We start from the raw sequence: 18,333 nt of genomic DNA on the forward strand, positions 1-18,333 counted from the left end.
TGCATATGTAATCATTTTAATTCAAACAACCAGTCAAACCAGCCTATGCTGGTCATTACGTCTCCTGTCTTCCTGTCATTTTGTAGCTTAATTTCTCCATCAATTCATGCCTAGTTTTACATGTTCCTTCAATTTCTCTGTCTTGAGGCAAACAGCAAAGCAAACTTATTGGTGGTGGTTGGTTTGCACAGTTTCTACAGTTTTCAGAATAGACCAGCCAACATCTAACATTGATCTTACATTATTTATGTTTCAGCTGTGCAAAGAGAATACTTTCATGCCGGGAATGACTTTAAACTATGTCCTATTTTAAGACAAACCTATTTATTTTCCTCATGCCCTTGCCATATTTGCTGATCAAAGCCACTTACATCTAAACAAGCTTTGTTTCTTACAGATGCTTTGCCTGTCTTATTTTATTCTACAGTACAACTGCTCGTGAAGCTGAATTTGTAACTCAGCTACTGTATGCATGACTTCATCCTGTGATGGAGAAGGCAAAGGGTTAAAACTCCACTGTAGGTTAAAGAGGAAAGCAAATCTGTGTCAAAAGAGTTACCAAAAAAACCCAAACCAAACCCCAACCCACCAATAAAATCCCTGAAGGAGCCTACAGGTTAAATCATTAAAATCCAGGGGAACTTCACCATTCTGACTACAATTTCTTTAAGAATTGCCTTACAGTATGCAAACAGGCAATCTGAAAAAGAGAAGAAATAGAGAAGAAAAAGAAAAATGCAAAGTAACAGCAATCAGTGGACTGCTCTCAGAGCAACCCTGCAGCTGGTCTCTAAACGGGAGTGACATTCTCCAGGACTCTTGCTTGGACTATGCAGACCTACAGATGTGTTCCAGCTTCTGCAGTGCTATGCACCAAAGCAAGGAGATATCCAGTAATGATTATTTTTTAAAGATGCACTTTAAAGAACCACCCCAAAACCAGAGTACTTCATGTTTCTGAACCTTTGAAATCTGTAAAATATAGCTGCAATTCTACTTCAGTCTAGCAGGCTACAGATAAGATAGCTGACTACATCAGAAGCTCGTGTTACTTCATTTATTCTTTTATTTGTTTCTTGTCCTGACTAAACCCAGATAAACAGGAAACAAACAAGAATTGTCTGCCTTACTCATATCCCCTGCCTGTTTTCCAAGAAAATGAAGTTCGATAGTCAAGGTCCAGGGTGGAAGGGATCTGAAATAATTCTGACTCAAGCTCTTGGTGCCAAAGCTGTATGTTTGTACAACTCTTTGAAGTCGACAAGAAGACAAGAACCGTTCTTCTTGACAGGAATCCTAAAAAGAATTGTATCCTTAAAAATAAATAAGAAAAAAGCAGCATGATTTTTTCAATGCACAAAATGGTTTAATTCAAGGAGGTGTGGGAGAAAAGGTAGAATCACTTTTCATTTTATCTGAACTGGATTACCCATCCTCCTTTTATGCTTATATGCTTCTTCAATTATTTTCAGAAGATATAACTTGCCTCACATCATCCCATAGATGGCTTCCAGCTCTTTAAGAAATGTACTATGCAAGCCAAATCTCTATGATGTTTACACTTCCTTTCAAGGTGGTTTTAGCAATTTTATCTCATTTATTTTCCTACTTAGGAAAACCTGGCAAGCTATCAAAAGGAAAATGTGCAGATGAGTGCTCTTCATGGAAACTAGATGGATGCTTAGTACCTTCCCAAGCCAGGCTAACTTTGGGTTTTCCTGGGATTAGCTTGTTGAAATTCAAATTCATCTGGTGCCCGTGGATCCTTTCAGGACTAGTACCTCTTCTGATGAAGAGCAAAGTTCTCTCAAGCTGTCTCAAGGCATAAGTGAGTGACTGTGTAGGTGAAAAGCAACTCTTGGCTTTTCTTCTGTGTTGATAAGCCTACACAAGGCTCATGATTTTAGCCTTCCTCCCCTGAATTTGCAGTGCAGGATAACAGCTTGCTGCCCTGCTGGTGGCCAGCATAGTGTGCTCCACACTTAAAATTGTGGGACAAGTTTAGCAGGCTGCAGTGCTTTTGTGCCATCCCTTATGATACAGGTCAGCAGGGCAGGGAACTAAGCACTGTTTTGTGCTGCCCACACCTGAAGCCTACAAGCTAGGCTTACAATTAAAAATTCTCTGTACAGGGAAAAAGTAAAAACTTTACTGATTGCCCTCTTCGGCTTCTGGGACCTGGAGAAGAGATCACACTTTCTGTTTCTAAGCAAAGGTCTCAAGAGTTTTAGTGTTCCCTGAACCTGTACCTGAGCATACAGCCAATTCTCAGAACTGAAATTCCTGGCCATCTTGAGCCTCTCAGCCTGTATGTTCACACATGGAGAAACAGGCTTCTCCTAGTGTCCCCCTTCTCTCCCCAGTGCACCCTTGGTGGAAAATGCAGCACCTTTCTCTGTTGTCTGTTAGAAAACACTTCAGCAAGCCAACAGCTAGAAGAATAAGGTCTCAAAATCAGATAACACTGCATTCAGAAGTGCAATAAATCCTAAAGGGAACCTTAATGTTAGTCTTGTTCTGTGTCACTACTAATAGTGGAAAAGGACAAAAAATTCCCAGTTCATTTAGGGAATGGTTACCTGGATAAGTGCAAAACAAATTTGGAGGTTCTAAGCATCCCACACTGTAGTGCTTCAAATGGGGAAAAAATACTTAGGTGTGCACCTAAATTCAGCTGTGTGATCACCATGCAGCATCAGAGCCCTTCCCGAAAGCCTGATATATTCATTTGCATTTATTGGAGAGCTCCCAGGGTGTGTGTGGGCTCTTTTCTGGATGCAAAGCTCAGCAGCTGGCTTGTATCCTTAGCATCCACTGAGTACCTCTTGAGTATGGCTCATATCCTGTAGTGAGAGTCTGATTTTGGTCACCTTGGTCTAGGTGGTCAGAGCTAAACTTTGGGTGGTTATAAGACAGAAATATCTTGCTCAGATCTTCCTTTTTACAATGACGCCCTTCTAATATCTGTTTTCTCTCTAATGAAGTGAATGGCTGAGAGCAGAGAGAGTGTTATTGCATGGGAATGAGTGGCCTTGAAGTGATTACAGTGCCTTTGCCAAGGGGACACATTAAGGAACAAATGACATTGAAGAATATGTCCCTATATATCACTAACTATTTTCTAGATTTCTGAAAGCGTGTTTGCCAGCCATATTATTTCACATTTTAGCACAGAAATAAATCAACATTACAACCTGTGGAAAATAGGATTTCTTAAAAGTACTTCCACAACTAGCTTGAGAATTCCAGGGGTTTTGTCCCAGAACATTACCACGTCAATTTTCAGCTAGTCACATTCCCAAGTGAGCTGCATGTTTTACAGGCAGTACTTTTTCTCCAATCCATCTTTCCCCCATATGTCTATATCCGGCTGATTTAATGATAAAAGAGATTTTTAAGGGATCTGGTTTTGCCACACTGATTTTTATCAAGCAAGGGGTGACTTGATAAAAGTATGATGAATCTAGGCCTCCGTCTGCAGGCAGAAAAGAGCTGAGTTATCCATCTTCCATTTAACAATGAAAGTCTTTACCTAGAAGAACTAAAGTTGGACTGGGAATAAGAATCTGGATGGGATTGAGACAGGGGCTGTTCTCTTTTCTTTCCCAGCTATGTAAGCATTATAATCTGGGAGACATGGGTTGCAGATAAAAACAGTCATGGTTTTCCAGTCCTTCCACTATGTGTGAAAATGAAAAATACCTGACAAAGAAGAGGATATTCCCAGTCCCTGGGAGTCTTGCATCCTGGACAGTATTCCATCTCTACTTTGCACTTGGAGATGTAGTCTGAATCTATTGCCTGAGCATAAGGGACAAGGGGAAGACATGTGAACGTTCTCCTCTTTCTCTTGTGAGGCAAACAGGTTACAATTCAGATTTTGTTAACTTGGGTATTATGAATATCATGCTTTACAGGAACAACTGATTTGTTTTTCTGGATCACTCCATTCCCACAGTGCAAATAAATGGTTAGAAAACCATACAGAGGCAATGAGCAATGACTGGGAATCCTGCATCTTCTACTTCAGAAGAAAAGGTCTGAAAGATAGAGCTCATCAAGGTGTTCAAGACAGGAATAGAGTTTTAATGTGTGTTCAATGCTGAGTACATTGTGACCCCTTGTTGCCAAACCAAGCAGAAACATCATCAAACTGTACAATAGTAATTCCCTAGAATATCCAGACCATGAGCTCCAGAAAGAAGAATCTATGAACGAAATTCATCTCACATGATGTCAGTCTTCCCGTCTGAACTACAAACTCTTCTTCTGCAGACAATGAGAAGCATTGAGAAGCAGGAACTGAAGAGTCCAAGTGCTACTTAATCCAACAAAGATTTTAAAAATAGCTCAGATCAGCTGTGCCCTGAAAGTGCCTATTTCTCTTAACTGAGGATGTTAACAAATTAATATGGATAACAAATAACGAAGGATATATTATCTGTCTGGCTCTAGGGTTAGATACCCCCATTTGGTCAACTGGATTTTGTCTGAATGAGGGAGTAAGAGTTGGAAAGATTTTTATGTGCAAATTATTTCTAATATTATAAATGTTCTCTGATTTTTTAAGCCCATTAGCATTCACTGTGAGATCACAGAAAAGGAAGTTTCTCACAGGTTCATTTACAATACAGTGATTTTTTTCCTCTAAATGACTGATGCTTTTTTCAGCAGAAGAAATACATTACTTAAATTCCAGTTATTTCTCCATATAGATCACACTTTAATATAGGAGCACTGTAGATATGTTATATTAAAAACACAATGCACTTTAAGCAATTAGCTTTTTACTTTACTTTTTCTAGCAGTTACTTAGGTAACACAGTTATTATTATGTACTGGATTTTTTTATGGCCTTGAATGTTTCAAGAGGAAAAACAACTTTCACTCTGGTCTGTTTTCATGTGGATTCCTACACAGTGTTTATGCTGTCCAAATATATAATAGAAAAAGAAAATTCTCAGCACTTTAAAGCAAAGGCTTATCCCAGGCTTATCCTCGGGACTGCTAAGAGCTGGTTGAGTATTCGAAGCATGGTTTGCTCCCATACAAATGTGCAGTAACGTCAGCTGTTCATCAGGATCTGGCAGTGCATTAGTCTTGCCTGAATTTAAATCTACCAATGTGTGTGTTGATATGTCAGCTGGGTGTCTAAGAACCCACCAGAGACAGTGGAGACAGGGAATGATGTTCAGTTGCCTGCAGATAGTTATCCCCTGCCTTTGGAAACCTTCCCTCTCTTCCAGAACAGATGTCAAATAGGCCCTGCACCATTCCTGAGACTCATGTGAAGTCTCTCTCTGGAAAGGCTGTGACCTCTTAGTCAGTGGCATCTAGACAGTTATTCAAGTTGCCAGTGTCTCATTTTGGTATATTTTAAGATCTTATGAGTAGCTCTGAGCTCCCTCATTCAATATAGATACAAATGAATTTAATGCCATGTTGGAGTCCTCTAGAGCATCCAGAAGATGGAAGAACTTCTGTAAGGCCTTTTTCACATCTCTCAGCTCTTTGCAGATGCCTAGATAGTTCAGGGCATGTCACTTATCATGACACATGTGTTTCAGCAAATAATTTCTGTCTGTTACTGACCCCCTTGACTAGCTCTCCACTGCTACCACGGACGATTAACAAATCCAGCTCCAGAGAGCACCTGTATTAGAGACACTGAATCAGACAGAGTGAATTCCATTTCTTTTGTACCAGAAATAACATTTACATGATGTACATTCAGTACAAAAGCAGCAAGACCCAAAAAAACCAACAAAGACATGTACACGATGGTAATTTATGATTGCTGCCACCAGATCACAAAGCCATTGGCGCATAGTGAAATTGTGAGCTTCTATTCAGTCCACAGTTGACTACATCTGAGTCTTTAATTCTAATAGTCTTAGTCACTTTCACTTTGGTAGGCCTGTCTGGGGAGAAGTCAGGTATTGACTGCTCAGGAGTTAGATTAACTCAGCTCTAGTCCTCTGTAACCTCAATATCTTGTAAAGCCTGATGTTCTTCATAGCTGATGGAGAAACATTGGCACTTCCACAGAGCTATTCATGTAACCTCTGGCAGATATCTACATCAGACTGGGAATTACCCTCTGAAAGTGCTTGTTTTCTTAACCAGCTGTGCCAGTAGTCCATACTACTCAATCCTAATCCTGTAGGCAGAGTTGTCTGTTACCGTGTACCTCAGTACTGGCAGTGTCCAGAACAGGATCTGTTGAAGTGCCTTTCAGGTATTCTCTCATTTTCCATGTTGACTAAGCTGTCAACTGAATTTATATTACTTATAATATTTATTATTACAGTAATATTACATATTACTGAATTTGTAATATGCTGGCTACTAATTTTGCCCTAATGTGGACCTGTGAGGTTGCTAGGGTCTACACCCAGACCCAGGATCTAGAAAATGCTGTTGTGTTTGCTCAGAGATGCACAGTCTTAGGCTTGTCCTCTGTTAATGATGCATACAATTTGATGTGATGAATCCATGCTTTTCCCTTCTCCATCAAACATCTGTAACTAGCCACTCAAGATTTACTGTTTACATTACATTACATACAGCTCTGCATTATAGAAGCATCCTGTATTGCTATCCCAACAACCAAGACTGACACATTGATATGACTGAGGGATGGTAAAAATTGAAGGATGATAAGAGGAGGAAAACAATACAGGAAATTTTTCCTAATGTAAAATATTTGGTTTTGACTAAAGAAGGGTCACAAAAAGGTCCCCATTTGTAATGAGGATAAACCATTTTATTCCTTATATTTTACCTCTCTTTAGACACCGTAATACATATAAAAGTCCATAAAGTGCCATTTTCTGTCTATTACAATCTAAGGAAAACATATGAGACGCTTAGTTTGGGGAATCAATTTCAGCCTGCTGTAGCCTACTATTTGTTCTAAGTGGAGTTCAGCACTGCACACTCCTGTTACAAGTTCACAATATATCCATCTGCTGCAGTCTAACAAAATAAAATAATCTGCAAAGGCTGGAGAAAACTAATTGCCAGTAAAGCATAAAACATGCTTTTCTTTGGAGAGTGAGATTTACTATTTGCAACTAATTTAGAAATTAACTAAGTTTTAATTTCTTGCTTGGCATCTACACTTGTACACAACTGACTGTTGTGGAAAGACATTTTATGTTCTGTAGTCACACAAAAAAGGACCCTCTAATTCTCCATTTTTTATGAAAACTTAAAACTTGTTGGCTGCACTCATCTTAACAATGCAAGAATTCATCATCACAGTGTAACACCTTCCAGGGATGGCAGGCAGCCATCACTGTTACTGTCATATTACTTGGAAGCATCTAAATAAGCATGGTTTATGCACTGCAAGTGGCAACACAAGCCCTGCCACAAATTATTAAGCCATATTTTTTTTTTCCTAATATGATCTCAAAACACTAAAAGTAGAAGATGTATATATAGTTACTATCTTTATCATGAACAAGAACATTAAGAACTGATTTTTCCTTCTGCAGATTCACGCACAGACACATGAAATGAAATGTGATCTGTCTACCTTTTGAAAGAACAGTGCAAATGTATTTCCTGCTTAGATTAATCTTCCAGAGGCTGGTAATACAAACTTTCTGTATATTGGAAAACCCCCCTACTCTTTATTGAGCAGAAGCTGAAACATCAAATGGAAGGAAGTAGATTTTAACCCAGATTTACAAGGTGAAAATTCCACTGAATAGAAGTTGTGCAGCCTTGAAATTAACAATTTTTGTTTGAGTCTAGCTATCCTTCTAGGTACTTGATGATACCACAGTAATGAGTATGATTAGCAGTATGATAAGAACTATGTGTCAATATATCTTATAGATCAAAATCTCCTTTGTGCACATCTGATTCATAGAGCCTAGCTCCAATGCTAAGAAGTCTGGTTACATTTAGACATCTACAAATTGGATCTCTGAATTAATCATCCAGATTATATTCATCCTCAGTGGGGAGAAGAGCATAATTCAGATTATTGTCTTCTCTAAATGAGTAATTTAAGGAAGCTCTGGAGGTGCTATTTTCATCTGTTAGTAAAGGAATGAAGTGATAGCTCAGACTTTGCAACATTAGAAACATGAAAAGCTCGGACAAATAAATCCCAGTTCGTGTTTATCTGGTTTGTTAGGGCACAGATGTGCAAACTTTAGCCTTCTCTTTACTCTAACAGCCAAGTTCAGCAATGACGTAATTTATCAATGTACACAAAGTGAGGAGCCATGACTGTGCCATTTCTTCATCTATCTTACTTCATCTTTGCAGAAAGTCTGGTGATTAAGACTGGATTCTATCTGCAGGTTTTGTATACCCCACCTCTCTAACAGTCATCCGTAGTACCATGCACACCCCTAAGACTTTCCTGGAAATGAGATGATGACTCTCAGTGGGTCTTCACACCCATCAGGTAAAGGAAGTTCAACTAGTACTAAAAAGTCCATTTTAGAAGATGATCAAGCAGGCACTGTGTTCCATGAGACATCACTCTTCAGGCAAGGCATAAACTGCATGGCAGTCAAGATTTGTGCATTTTCTTTGACAACAAATTAACGTGGAGACGTGTGGCCCCCGTCCCTGCTGGGAGATGGCCTTGCCTTGCCCATGCTAGTCAGGGTCTGAGCAGCACATAGACCCATTCCACCTGAAGACAGAGGCAACCACTGTAACAAAGCTCCGTCTTAGCAACCTCCTCACGCACGTCCGGAATGCAATGCATCAGATACAGCAGCATGCACAACTGTCCACCTGGGGGATGGAATAATATCACCATTTTTAAAAACAGGACTCTGTCAGGTCTCCCAGGAGGGTTCTGACAGCCACCATCATTCATCCACCTTTGCCACCTGGAAATGGTATTTACCATGAGGGAAAAAATGATCGCACGGACTTAAACTTAGATATAGCTGTGAGACAGAAACTGAGACTAAACAGAACTTGATACTAGGCAAACCCTTATTTTTGGACAACCAATGAAAGCCTAAATCTAACATCAAATTGCTAACTGACCTCAACAAAGGTGGTAAAACATATTTATTCATTTTGCATATTGCATCCAAACAGCTAATAAGAAATAGGACTCTATCTAAACATGCAAAATGTAAAACTGGAGGATCATCACACAGATAACATCACAGAGTTATCAAATCCAACAGCAGTCTAAGGGTTTTGGGGTAGTAGCCTGTGGGAAGCCAGTGGACTTCTAAAACACTTAAGAAAGCCTGTCATCTTCAGCCTTCAGAGTGTGACCCAAAACTCCAGAGTTATGATGTATTTTACAGGCTCATTGTTCATATCTTATCCTATGGCCTCAGTATACTGAAGATATTTGGAAAATTAATCCCAGAACTTTAAACCCTCTAAGACTTATATCTTCTAGATTTTATTCTGGGGTCTCTTAAGGAAAAAATATATTAAGGATAAACATCTATCCCAGGAATATTGTGCTATCATGGTATGTATTTAATAGTTCAAGATTGTGGACCAAACAGAGTCTAACAAAACTTAAATGAAAACTTCACTTTTAGGAATGACTTGGATGATTCTCTGGCCAATTCAGATCAATGCCTGAATACAGTCCTGTTACTTTTAGTCTTTTATAGTGAAAATGCAAAGCAGATTATATTTTTTTAAAGTCATATTTTCTATTTCATGTAGTTTTGGAGCACTGGGAAAAAGTTGCCCACAACTGATTTATTAGGTTACCATCACATTTTTTCACTGTAATGAAAAACATAGCACAGTGGAACAAAAAAGTTAAAAAGAGACTTAAAGTGCATCAGCATTTATTCCTAAAAAGGGTAGTTCAGGGTATTTTTCTCATGGAAATTGAGACTTTATCTAATTTTACTTTAAGGAAATCAGTAGGGATGCTAAAAGAACATTTTCCCACAAAGTGTGACACAGTATATTCCCCTCCCCAGGGTAAAGAGCATAAAAGGTGTTTTTTCTCAGACAGGGTGCATGCTCGTCCACTAATCTATGCAGCCACTGTACTATACGTGAATGCAAATCACCCATGAGTGCCACAGCCAATTTCTCAGTTGCCTGTCTCCATAGTATGCATGTGCATTATGCATTATATGTTTAATAGTGCATCAGCTCCCAGGTGAAAAATCAAGAAAACTTCCATGTCTTCCTGAAAGAAGATGTGGAATTATTTTATACACGTCCAGCCAGGTCAGGCTGCAGTATGTTCTCGGGAGAAATTCCAGCTGAATTAAGACAGCACTGCTGTACAGTGATGTGGTGGATACAGAGGTACTTGGGGCAGCTCAAACACAGGAAACAGCATGGCTGTATCAGCATGGTGCTCTCTGTAGACTAATTAGTCCTGCTAAGAAGCTGGACTATTAAGTCCATGCTAAATGCAAATCTGTGCAATGTTCCTGCCTTCCCCTTGGGCTGTGCTGAATGAGCTCTGCTGAGGAAAGCTTTTCTGTCTGGAACCAGGGACCTCTAATAGCCACAAAAACTTATGAAGCTGTAAAGCATAAGGAGATTGGCCAGCGAGACAAGGGCAGTTTTAGGGAGAGAGCTCAGGAAGGCCTGGGAGCTCATTTCCATTGCTCCAGGCACAGGACTCAGAGCCGAATGCTACTGCAGTGTCTGTGCTACTCCACACACCCCTGTGGGGTTTGAGACTATGGGGATGCTTACACCAGTTTTTAGTTCACATAGCTCCTCTCTGGGGATAAGGCATCATCCTTGAGGTGAGAGAAAAATACTGGAAGGCAACAGCAGCTCTGGGCACTGGGCAAAATGAAATTAGAATGCAAAATTACAGAAAGAACTGCTAGTATTTTGGACTACAAGATACACACACAAAGTAAAGATGGTGAAAGTGAAACTTATACAAGTATTTTGTCCAGCATTGTACAAAGACAAATGGGAATGAAGTGAAGAATAAGAATACCAAAGCTTACACCATGTTGCATTGTCCTCCAGATAGTCCTCTGGGAAGCAAAAGGGAAACAGATTCAGGGAACAGAAAAACAAAACAAAACAAAACAAAATAAAACACAGGTTATACCAAACAGGCAACCACAGAGAAGATAACGAGTATTTATAAGCAGTTGACTTCAAATGAGAAATTTTTGATCATGCTCTACAGAAGTAGGTGTGCTCAGTGGTTAAAATTATTTTGACTTTTGACAATTTCTAAATTTATTGATCTTCAGATGTACTTGCTAGATGCTTGGACTAAGATTGTCACTTTCTGGCACTTTGTAGTAGAGGGATATGGAAAGATTTCTCTGAGCTGTTCAAGTCTATATCTTAGGATGAAATGAATTGTGCTTTAGAAATATATGATCTCAAATCAGGTGCCTAAACCCGTGCTTCGACAACTGAAGAAAGGCCTATATTTCTCTCTGTTAACGGTAAAAATTACAGCCATCTGGACTCAAATCAAGGTAGCTGGTTCTAGGTATCTGCACTGTGGATTTCTACACTGAATCAGAAAAGTCCTCATTTTTGCTACTGTTATAATCAGTATAAGGTGGAATACAGTTATCTGAATGAAGGCAGAACAAGTGAATTTAGCAGCTCTGATATATTCCACCCTACTCCCAAACAGTCTCCTGTAATCTCACTTTCACCCTTGGACATCTTGAAGAGCACAGGCATCTCAAAGAGCATTAGGTGACTATATTTATTTAGCTGAATTTCACATGGTGCAACCTGCAGAGAACTGTTCTGTTCTCCCACTTGGATGCCTCATAGTGAACATCCACTAGAGTGTTCTGTCCAGACTTCAGCTGCCAGTCCAGGGGAGCATAAGCATCTCAAATTACTGTTCTATCTTCCAGCTCAGTTAGATGACTTAAATACTCCGAGGCATGTCCATCTTGTCTATCTACATGTGGATATTCCATCTGAGTCTATTATTTCCTAGTCTTTGAGCAATGTCTGTGACAGACGGGGTGAATCACTCTCCAAAGATGTATGTCTCTCTCCATTGACTTCAGAAAGAGCCTTTTAGGCCCAGTACTGTGAAAATGTCATTGAATTGTTTGAGCATAAGTATCTTGAATTGCTTGAGCTTCTGTAGTGTACTCAAGCCAGCTCCCCTCTGCTGCTCCAGGAGTCTACTGGTCTCCTTTAGTCCTCTGCTGGTCCTATATTTCAGATACCCTAGGATGTCTCAGATGGTGCTTTTCATCTATCCTTAGACAAGACTCTCAAACTCTACATAACTTCCTAAATACATCAGATGCTTTAAAACCACATATACCATAGCTTTTGGAGGATATTTAAATTTTTCCATATTTCTTATAATTAATTTTGATCTATTTCTTATTTGTTAAGCCTTACTTGTTACAGCTATGACAATAACACAGAGAAATCACTTTCCCTCCTTTTGGAATGGAATAGCTGGATTAATCACATAAGCTCAGGCAAGGATGAAGGAGCACTTCCTCAGGTGGGTTCAGTACCTGGTAATTTCAGTGTAGGCTTCTTATGAGGGCTGCTTTGTGCAACACACCTGATAAAATATGCCCAAATGAATTAAGCTTGTAAGTGGGGATATGAGCAGGAGCAAAACAGAATTCAGTTCGGATATGCTGCATGTTTGTATTGAAATGCAGAGGAAATATTTTCTAAACTTGATTTTTTCTGCTGTCAAAGACAGATAAAAGCAGAATGCTTTGTCACTTCTTTTGAGGTTTTGGTAACTGTATGTTTGGACTTTGTGGTGACAGTTTAAAATTAAATGGTCTGACAGTGTTTCATGAACACAAACTCCAGAATGGACTTAATGTAACACTGAACAGTCTTCCGAATCACAAGAAAAATCTTGTTTCTTATATCTATAATAATCAAAATGGTCTTTAAGTGTTTGAAATTACCAACAAAATACTAATATTGCAGTGTATTTATATGAAATAAGCAACAGAAAATGATAAGTGTGCAGACAGGAAAACTGCTGTGCATGTGGTCCTCCTTACATCCTGTTAACAATGCAAGGGTTGGAAGTATCCAAATGAAGTTGGTCCTCCAAGCTCTGGCTATAGTTAATGAAGAGAGATACGTCATTTGGGGAATGATTCAGCACATGGAAAGCTGAGATTCTAACACAGGTTAAATGGTGTTTCTGTGAGGCAGGAGTGTAGCATTTATATCCTTCTGGATAAAATTACCCAAGATGGTGTGAGATGCAGGCAGTGACCTTTCCCAAGAGCTGCTAAGGGATTACAGCTCTGAAATAAGGCCGTCTGCTCTAATCCACATAAACTACCTTTCCTAGCTCCACTGAGATCAGCAGCCATCTCTGAATTGAGAGATGGTTGGTCCCAGCCCAGAAGGAGACAACACATTCATCACTGCCATTTGAAGATGGATTTGATACCAACACTCATCATTAACAGACCATAAATAGTAATTACTTTAAATACCATCAGCAAGAACAGGAAATAGGAAATTGATTTGAACACTATTTTAAATTAACAGCAGAAATACTAAACTCCTTGTTTTTTTCCTGAAATAATGCATGAACAAAACGAGTTAAATCATATGGAGTTAAGTTCCCCTTTCAAAGTCTAGAAGTTATAAAGAATTATCTGCATTGGCAACTTTCATTAGTTTCAGTCTTTAAAGGCTGGCAGCTTAGGACATATCTCTGTTTTATTCAGTGTGCTGCTCAGTATTTTTCAAGTTAGTATTTTAAAAAGAATATTAATGTGTTCAGAAGTATTCTTCTTACGTTGATATGTAATGTATCTTAAACCTTCATTTTTCATTACAGAAATGCTTGAACTGTTTTTACATTACTCAGACTAATCCAAGCTGAGCAGGGCTTCCAGCGCCTTCCTTTCTGTGCTCTTCCTCCCATTTCAGCTGTTTGCAACCTTTAGATTTGACAAAGCATGATTGAAACCTAAAGGCTTTGGTGACCTTTCACTTCACCTTGGCCAGTTCTACATTAAGATCCAGGCCTCTGCTCCAAGCAATGCAGAAGGACTGGTTCTCCGAATCTGAAGTGAAAGGGTAAAATTAGGATCCCATCAAATATAGATTGAGTATTGCCAGTCAGATTTTTAGCCTGAGATGTTGCACTGGGCTATGATCCTGCTGTGGTAGGATCTACAATGCAGGTAAGCATCTTCTCTGCTTCTCCTTTTAGGATAACCAGGCTACACTAATTCAAAAGTTGAGAACTAGCAAATGTTGCTTTTTGCTGCAGGGTAATCCCATGTCTTGACTAGAAATGCCATGTTATTTTCCTATTGAGTTGCCATGAAAATTGACAGGAGAGAGTACATAGAGCACAGCATAGACAGAAGTGATTTGAAAGACTTGGCACTGTGAAAAACTACTGTGACAATCACATGAATTTGATGAATGACGGTGTCAAGAAGATACCTGGGTCCTCATCTGCATTGGTATATTTGGGTACTCTCTTTGGCAAGTCAGACCAGTGTTCTGCAAGTGTGCAGCAATAAGCTGAGGGCATGTAATACAGCCTTTTTAAAATCAGAAACTCCTCACTTATGCTCATTGGTTTTACCTACAGGTGACTGCTGGGATGGTAATAACTACTGGCTGTAGTAATTAGCCCTCTATTAATCTATAGATGTATAAATAGCAGGAACATTGAAGTCTGAAACGTGAAACTGATGATTGGTAGTAAAGAAAATGATCTTATGTTATTTTTTTTTTCCAAAATGATTGAATAAGTAAAGCAAGATTAACGATCACTGAAGTTTTAGCTGATTAGTCAGGTGTTGAGATGGATAGAAATAAAGCAGTGGTAATTTTATAATTAAGTAAAGAAGTGAAACAAATCAAGGTGCCTTTGCAAGGGTTTAAGTTAAAGAACTAGATTATAAAAACGGCCTTAATACATAACTTCTCTATAAAATAAAATAAAAAAAATAAAATATTGTCATAGAGCACTTTTGATACATAATTTATACTCCAAAGTACCTGCAAAGGCTTATGCGGTTTTTGGCTGCTAGGAAACATTTTATTCTCTTCTAACAAGTCTAATACAAACTGAGCCATACTGCTCTCCTACAACAAAATCCTATACCATTTCCACTGGAAAAAAACCAAAAAACAACAAAAGCTTTACAGAATGCTGGAACAGCTGGCAAAGAAAATATAAAGAGTGATTATAAAATTATTAAATCAGGAGATGACCACCTTCTAGTATATAGCCAAGCCTTTTGTAATAATTTGAAGATGGAATATATTTCGCCTTACCAGCCTATCCAAACTTGTACCAGCAGCAGTTGTAGGTCGCTCCTCTGGGTTATATGGCCTAAACCTGGTGTTGAAGTTTTCAGGGACAGAACGGGAAGATCTCAGGGCAGGTGCTGGTTTAGGCTGGCCACATCCTTGGAAAACCTGAAAAAGACATTCATGGTTATATGTTGGTTATATAAAAATCATAAAAAAAAAAGGAGAGCTGGTATTTTGTAGCCTCTTTATTCTTTCTTTTGTATACTTGAAACAAGGTTTGACTGACATTTTTATATTTGTGAATTGAGTGCTTGGCCTGCATTAAAACTCAGGTTAATAATTTAGAATTATTAATCACATGGTGAAGGTATAGAAACATACAGGGACTTTAAAACCCCTTTAATTTAAGAAGGTGATTATTATGAGAAACTAACATCTGAAACGTCTTAATTGCAGTCTTTCCAGGAAGAAAAATGCACAAAAGGATGTTCTTTGTGGCAGAACATAGTTGATAACTGTTTTCAGTTTTGTAAAAATGTGGTATTTACCCAGAATCACAGGTCATCCATAATCCCTACCTACAGCTCTTTCTACCTTGCAATCTTATTTGTAGTCTTAGAGAAAAGGTCAATGATGAAATAGTCTTGCAACTGGATAACTTTCTTATTCCCTACCAATCTCTCCCTAAAAGAAGGATGAGGCAGACTGAGTGGGCAACAGTAATAATGATTTTCTGCTAGTGTGTTTGTTTTCTGGGTGTAGAAAATAATGTTCGGGGTTATGAAATTTTTCATATACTTTCATTTGGAAAAATAGTTTCAGTATTGTGTATTTGGTAGGTACTAAAGGACACAGAGGACACTTTGGACTACTGGATATCAAGCATATTTCCCAGATGCATTTTCACACAAGTTGCACATCCAAAAAGAGAAAGAATATCCATGGTGTTGTAATTTCCAAGTGCTCTCAAAAGGTAGCATCCTAGTTTTTGCCTTCATACCAACTTTTTCAGTTTTAGAATCACCCTTATGGTTTTGTGACGGTTGCATTTTGTCTGTTTAAACATTTTCCTCCACCCAAAAGAAAAAAAAAATTAAATGTCAGAATTTCTCATAAGATATATTATACAAAACTCTAATGCCATACACAGTCTGTTTGAATGATGCTGTGTCTTGACTGTATGACCAAATGACTCCTTTCTGTGTGGCAATGTTGGTTTCTGTGGCCAGGTTTGGTAGTAGGGGTGCTCCAGGGGTGGTTTCGAAGATTCCCCCATGTCCAGCAGAGCCAATGCCAGCTGGCTCCAGGGCAAAGGCTCTGCTGGCCAAGGCTGGGCCAATCAGAAATAATGGTAATGCCTCCATGATAACATAGTTAAGAAGGGGAAAAAAATAAATCATTGTGCAGATATAATTGTGGCCAGAGAATAGCAGAATGAGAATATTTGATGGGAACAACTCTGCAGACACCAAGGTCAGTGCAGAAGGAGGGCAGGAGGTGCTCCAGGTGCCAGAGCTGAGATTCCCCTGCAGCCCGTGGTGCAGCCCATGGTGAGGCAGCTGTGCCCCTGCAGCCCATGGAGGTCCATGAGGATGCAAATATCTGCCTGCAGCCCCTGGAGGAGACCCACACCAGAGCAGGTGGTGCCCCAGAGGAGGCTGTGACCCCGTGGGAGGCCTGTGCTGGAGCAGGGTCCTGGCAGGGACCTGCAGCCCATGGAGAGAAGAGCCCATTCTGGAGCAGGTCCTGGCAGGACTTGTGACCCTGTGAAGGGACCCACACAGGAGCAGGCTGTGCCTGAAGGACTGCACCCCATGGAAGAGTGACCCACATCCATGGTGAAACTTGTGTTTCTTTCAGGGCACATTAAATTTGCTCTCAGTTAGGTTTCCTAATGTTAATTTCGAGGCCCCAAATGATTCAAAATTTGCTGAAAGAAGCTGATTCATACTAAATATATGTCCAATCATCAGGTCTGCTTTGGCTCAAAGTCCAGCAGGTCAGCTGTTGTATAGCCATTGGGATTTTTAATTTATGAGTGGAATACTGTTTGGTCTGGTTTGAGAATATCTGTTTTAAGAGTTTCAAGCCTCCCTAGTCCTGGGTTCTGTTGGACAATAAATTAATGTAATCAACTGAGAAAAATTATTTTAGCTTGTAAAGCTCTAAACCTTTCATCAGGAAAGAATCTTATTTTTTGTCTGTGAAGAAAATTCAACTAAGATTAATATTCAGGATTTGTACATAATTGTGTAGGATAGTGTACAATTTAAAGGGTGTAATCGATATGTTAATATCATCGAGCATGAATTATACTTTGAAAAGTTTACTTAAGTTTCTTCTGACTTGAGATAAGTTATGCACTGAATACATAATTGTTTATTTAGATATCTATGAAATCCCATTTACTCAATTAAACAACTGAGCATTTGCCTACAAAGCAAGTGGCAATTATCTAAAACATAAAACTAGATTCTCAGGAGAAAGGAAAGTGAGGGCACGTCTCCTTAAATGTCCCAGCATGTGATTGTTAAGCTCCTTGTATGACCATGTGGTGCAACTGCAAGTCTACACAGTTTATATTTCATCTTTCTTATGATGTATTGAAAAAAACCCAACAGAGACTTTGTGGCATTTATCTTCATACAAATAGTTGAAGCAAGAGGTTTTATACAAACCAATTTACATACAGTCAGACAATAATAGAGATGGAAAATAGACAGTATTTAACAGATATAATTAATTAATTAATCTAATTATTTAATTTTAGATTTATTTACATCACAGAAAAAGAAATAACTTGCTCTTTAAATGACCTAACAGAAATGCAATAAGGATACAATAGTCAGCAACTGAATTTTGAGTGCAAAAGAGATGTTTTTTAATTTACATCCTGGTATTAAGTGACAGAACACAAAATGTAAAGATGATAATAATATTAACAAATGCTTCCTAAGAAGAAGCACAAGAAATACTTTCTTTGCAATGCTACTCAGAGGTATTGAACAATTTCTGGAAAAATATTGTTTCATTGCACATGCTGTGAATTGGTAACATAAACCCACTCTCTAAAAAATTGTATTTTATATATAATTGGTGCAGTCCATTTAATCTGAATTTAGAGAATGG

General features: G+C 38.8%; 1 protein-coding gene across 2 annotated transcripts in view; it reads right to left on the minus strand.

Annotated features, from left to right (window-relative positions):
* Window positions 1–18,333, minus strand: part of GPC6 (glypican 6) — a 709,793-nt gene that overhangs the window by 43,222 nt on the left and 648,238 nt on the right. Inside the window, exons 6-7 of one of the 2 annotated variants that reach the window (XM_086880897.1) lie at window positions 15,226–15,369; window positions 10,944–10,973 (exon numbers count right to left, since the gene is read on the minus strand). In XM_086880897.1, the coding sequence (XP_086737023.1) occupies window positions 10,944–10,973; window positions 15,226–15,369 (174 nt within the window). The remainder of the gene's footprint in view (window positions 1–10,943; window positions 10,974–15,225; window positions 15,370–18,333) is intronic. The other variant, XM_086880898.1, reaches the window with a different exon arrangement.

Source organism: Cyanistes caeruleus, chromosome 3, assembly GCF_971803275.1.
Source record: "Cyanistes caeruleus chromosome 3, bCyaCae1.hap1.1, whole genome shotgun sequence".
NCBI classification, from domain to species: domain Eukaryota; kingdom Metazoa; phylum Chordata; class Aves; order Passeriformes; family Paridae; genus Cyanistes; species Cyanistes caeruleus.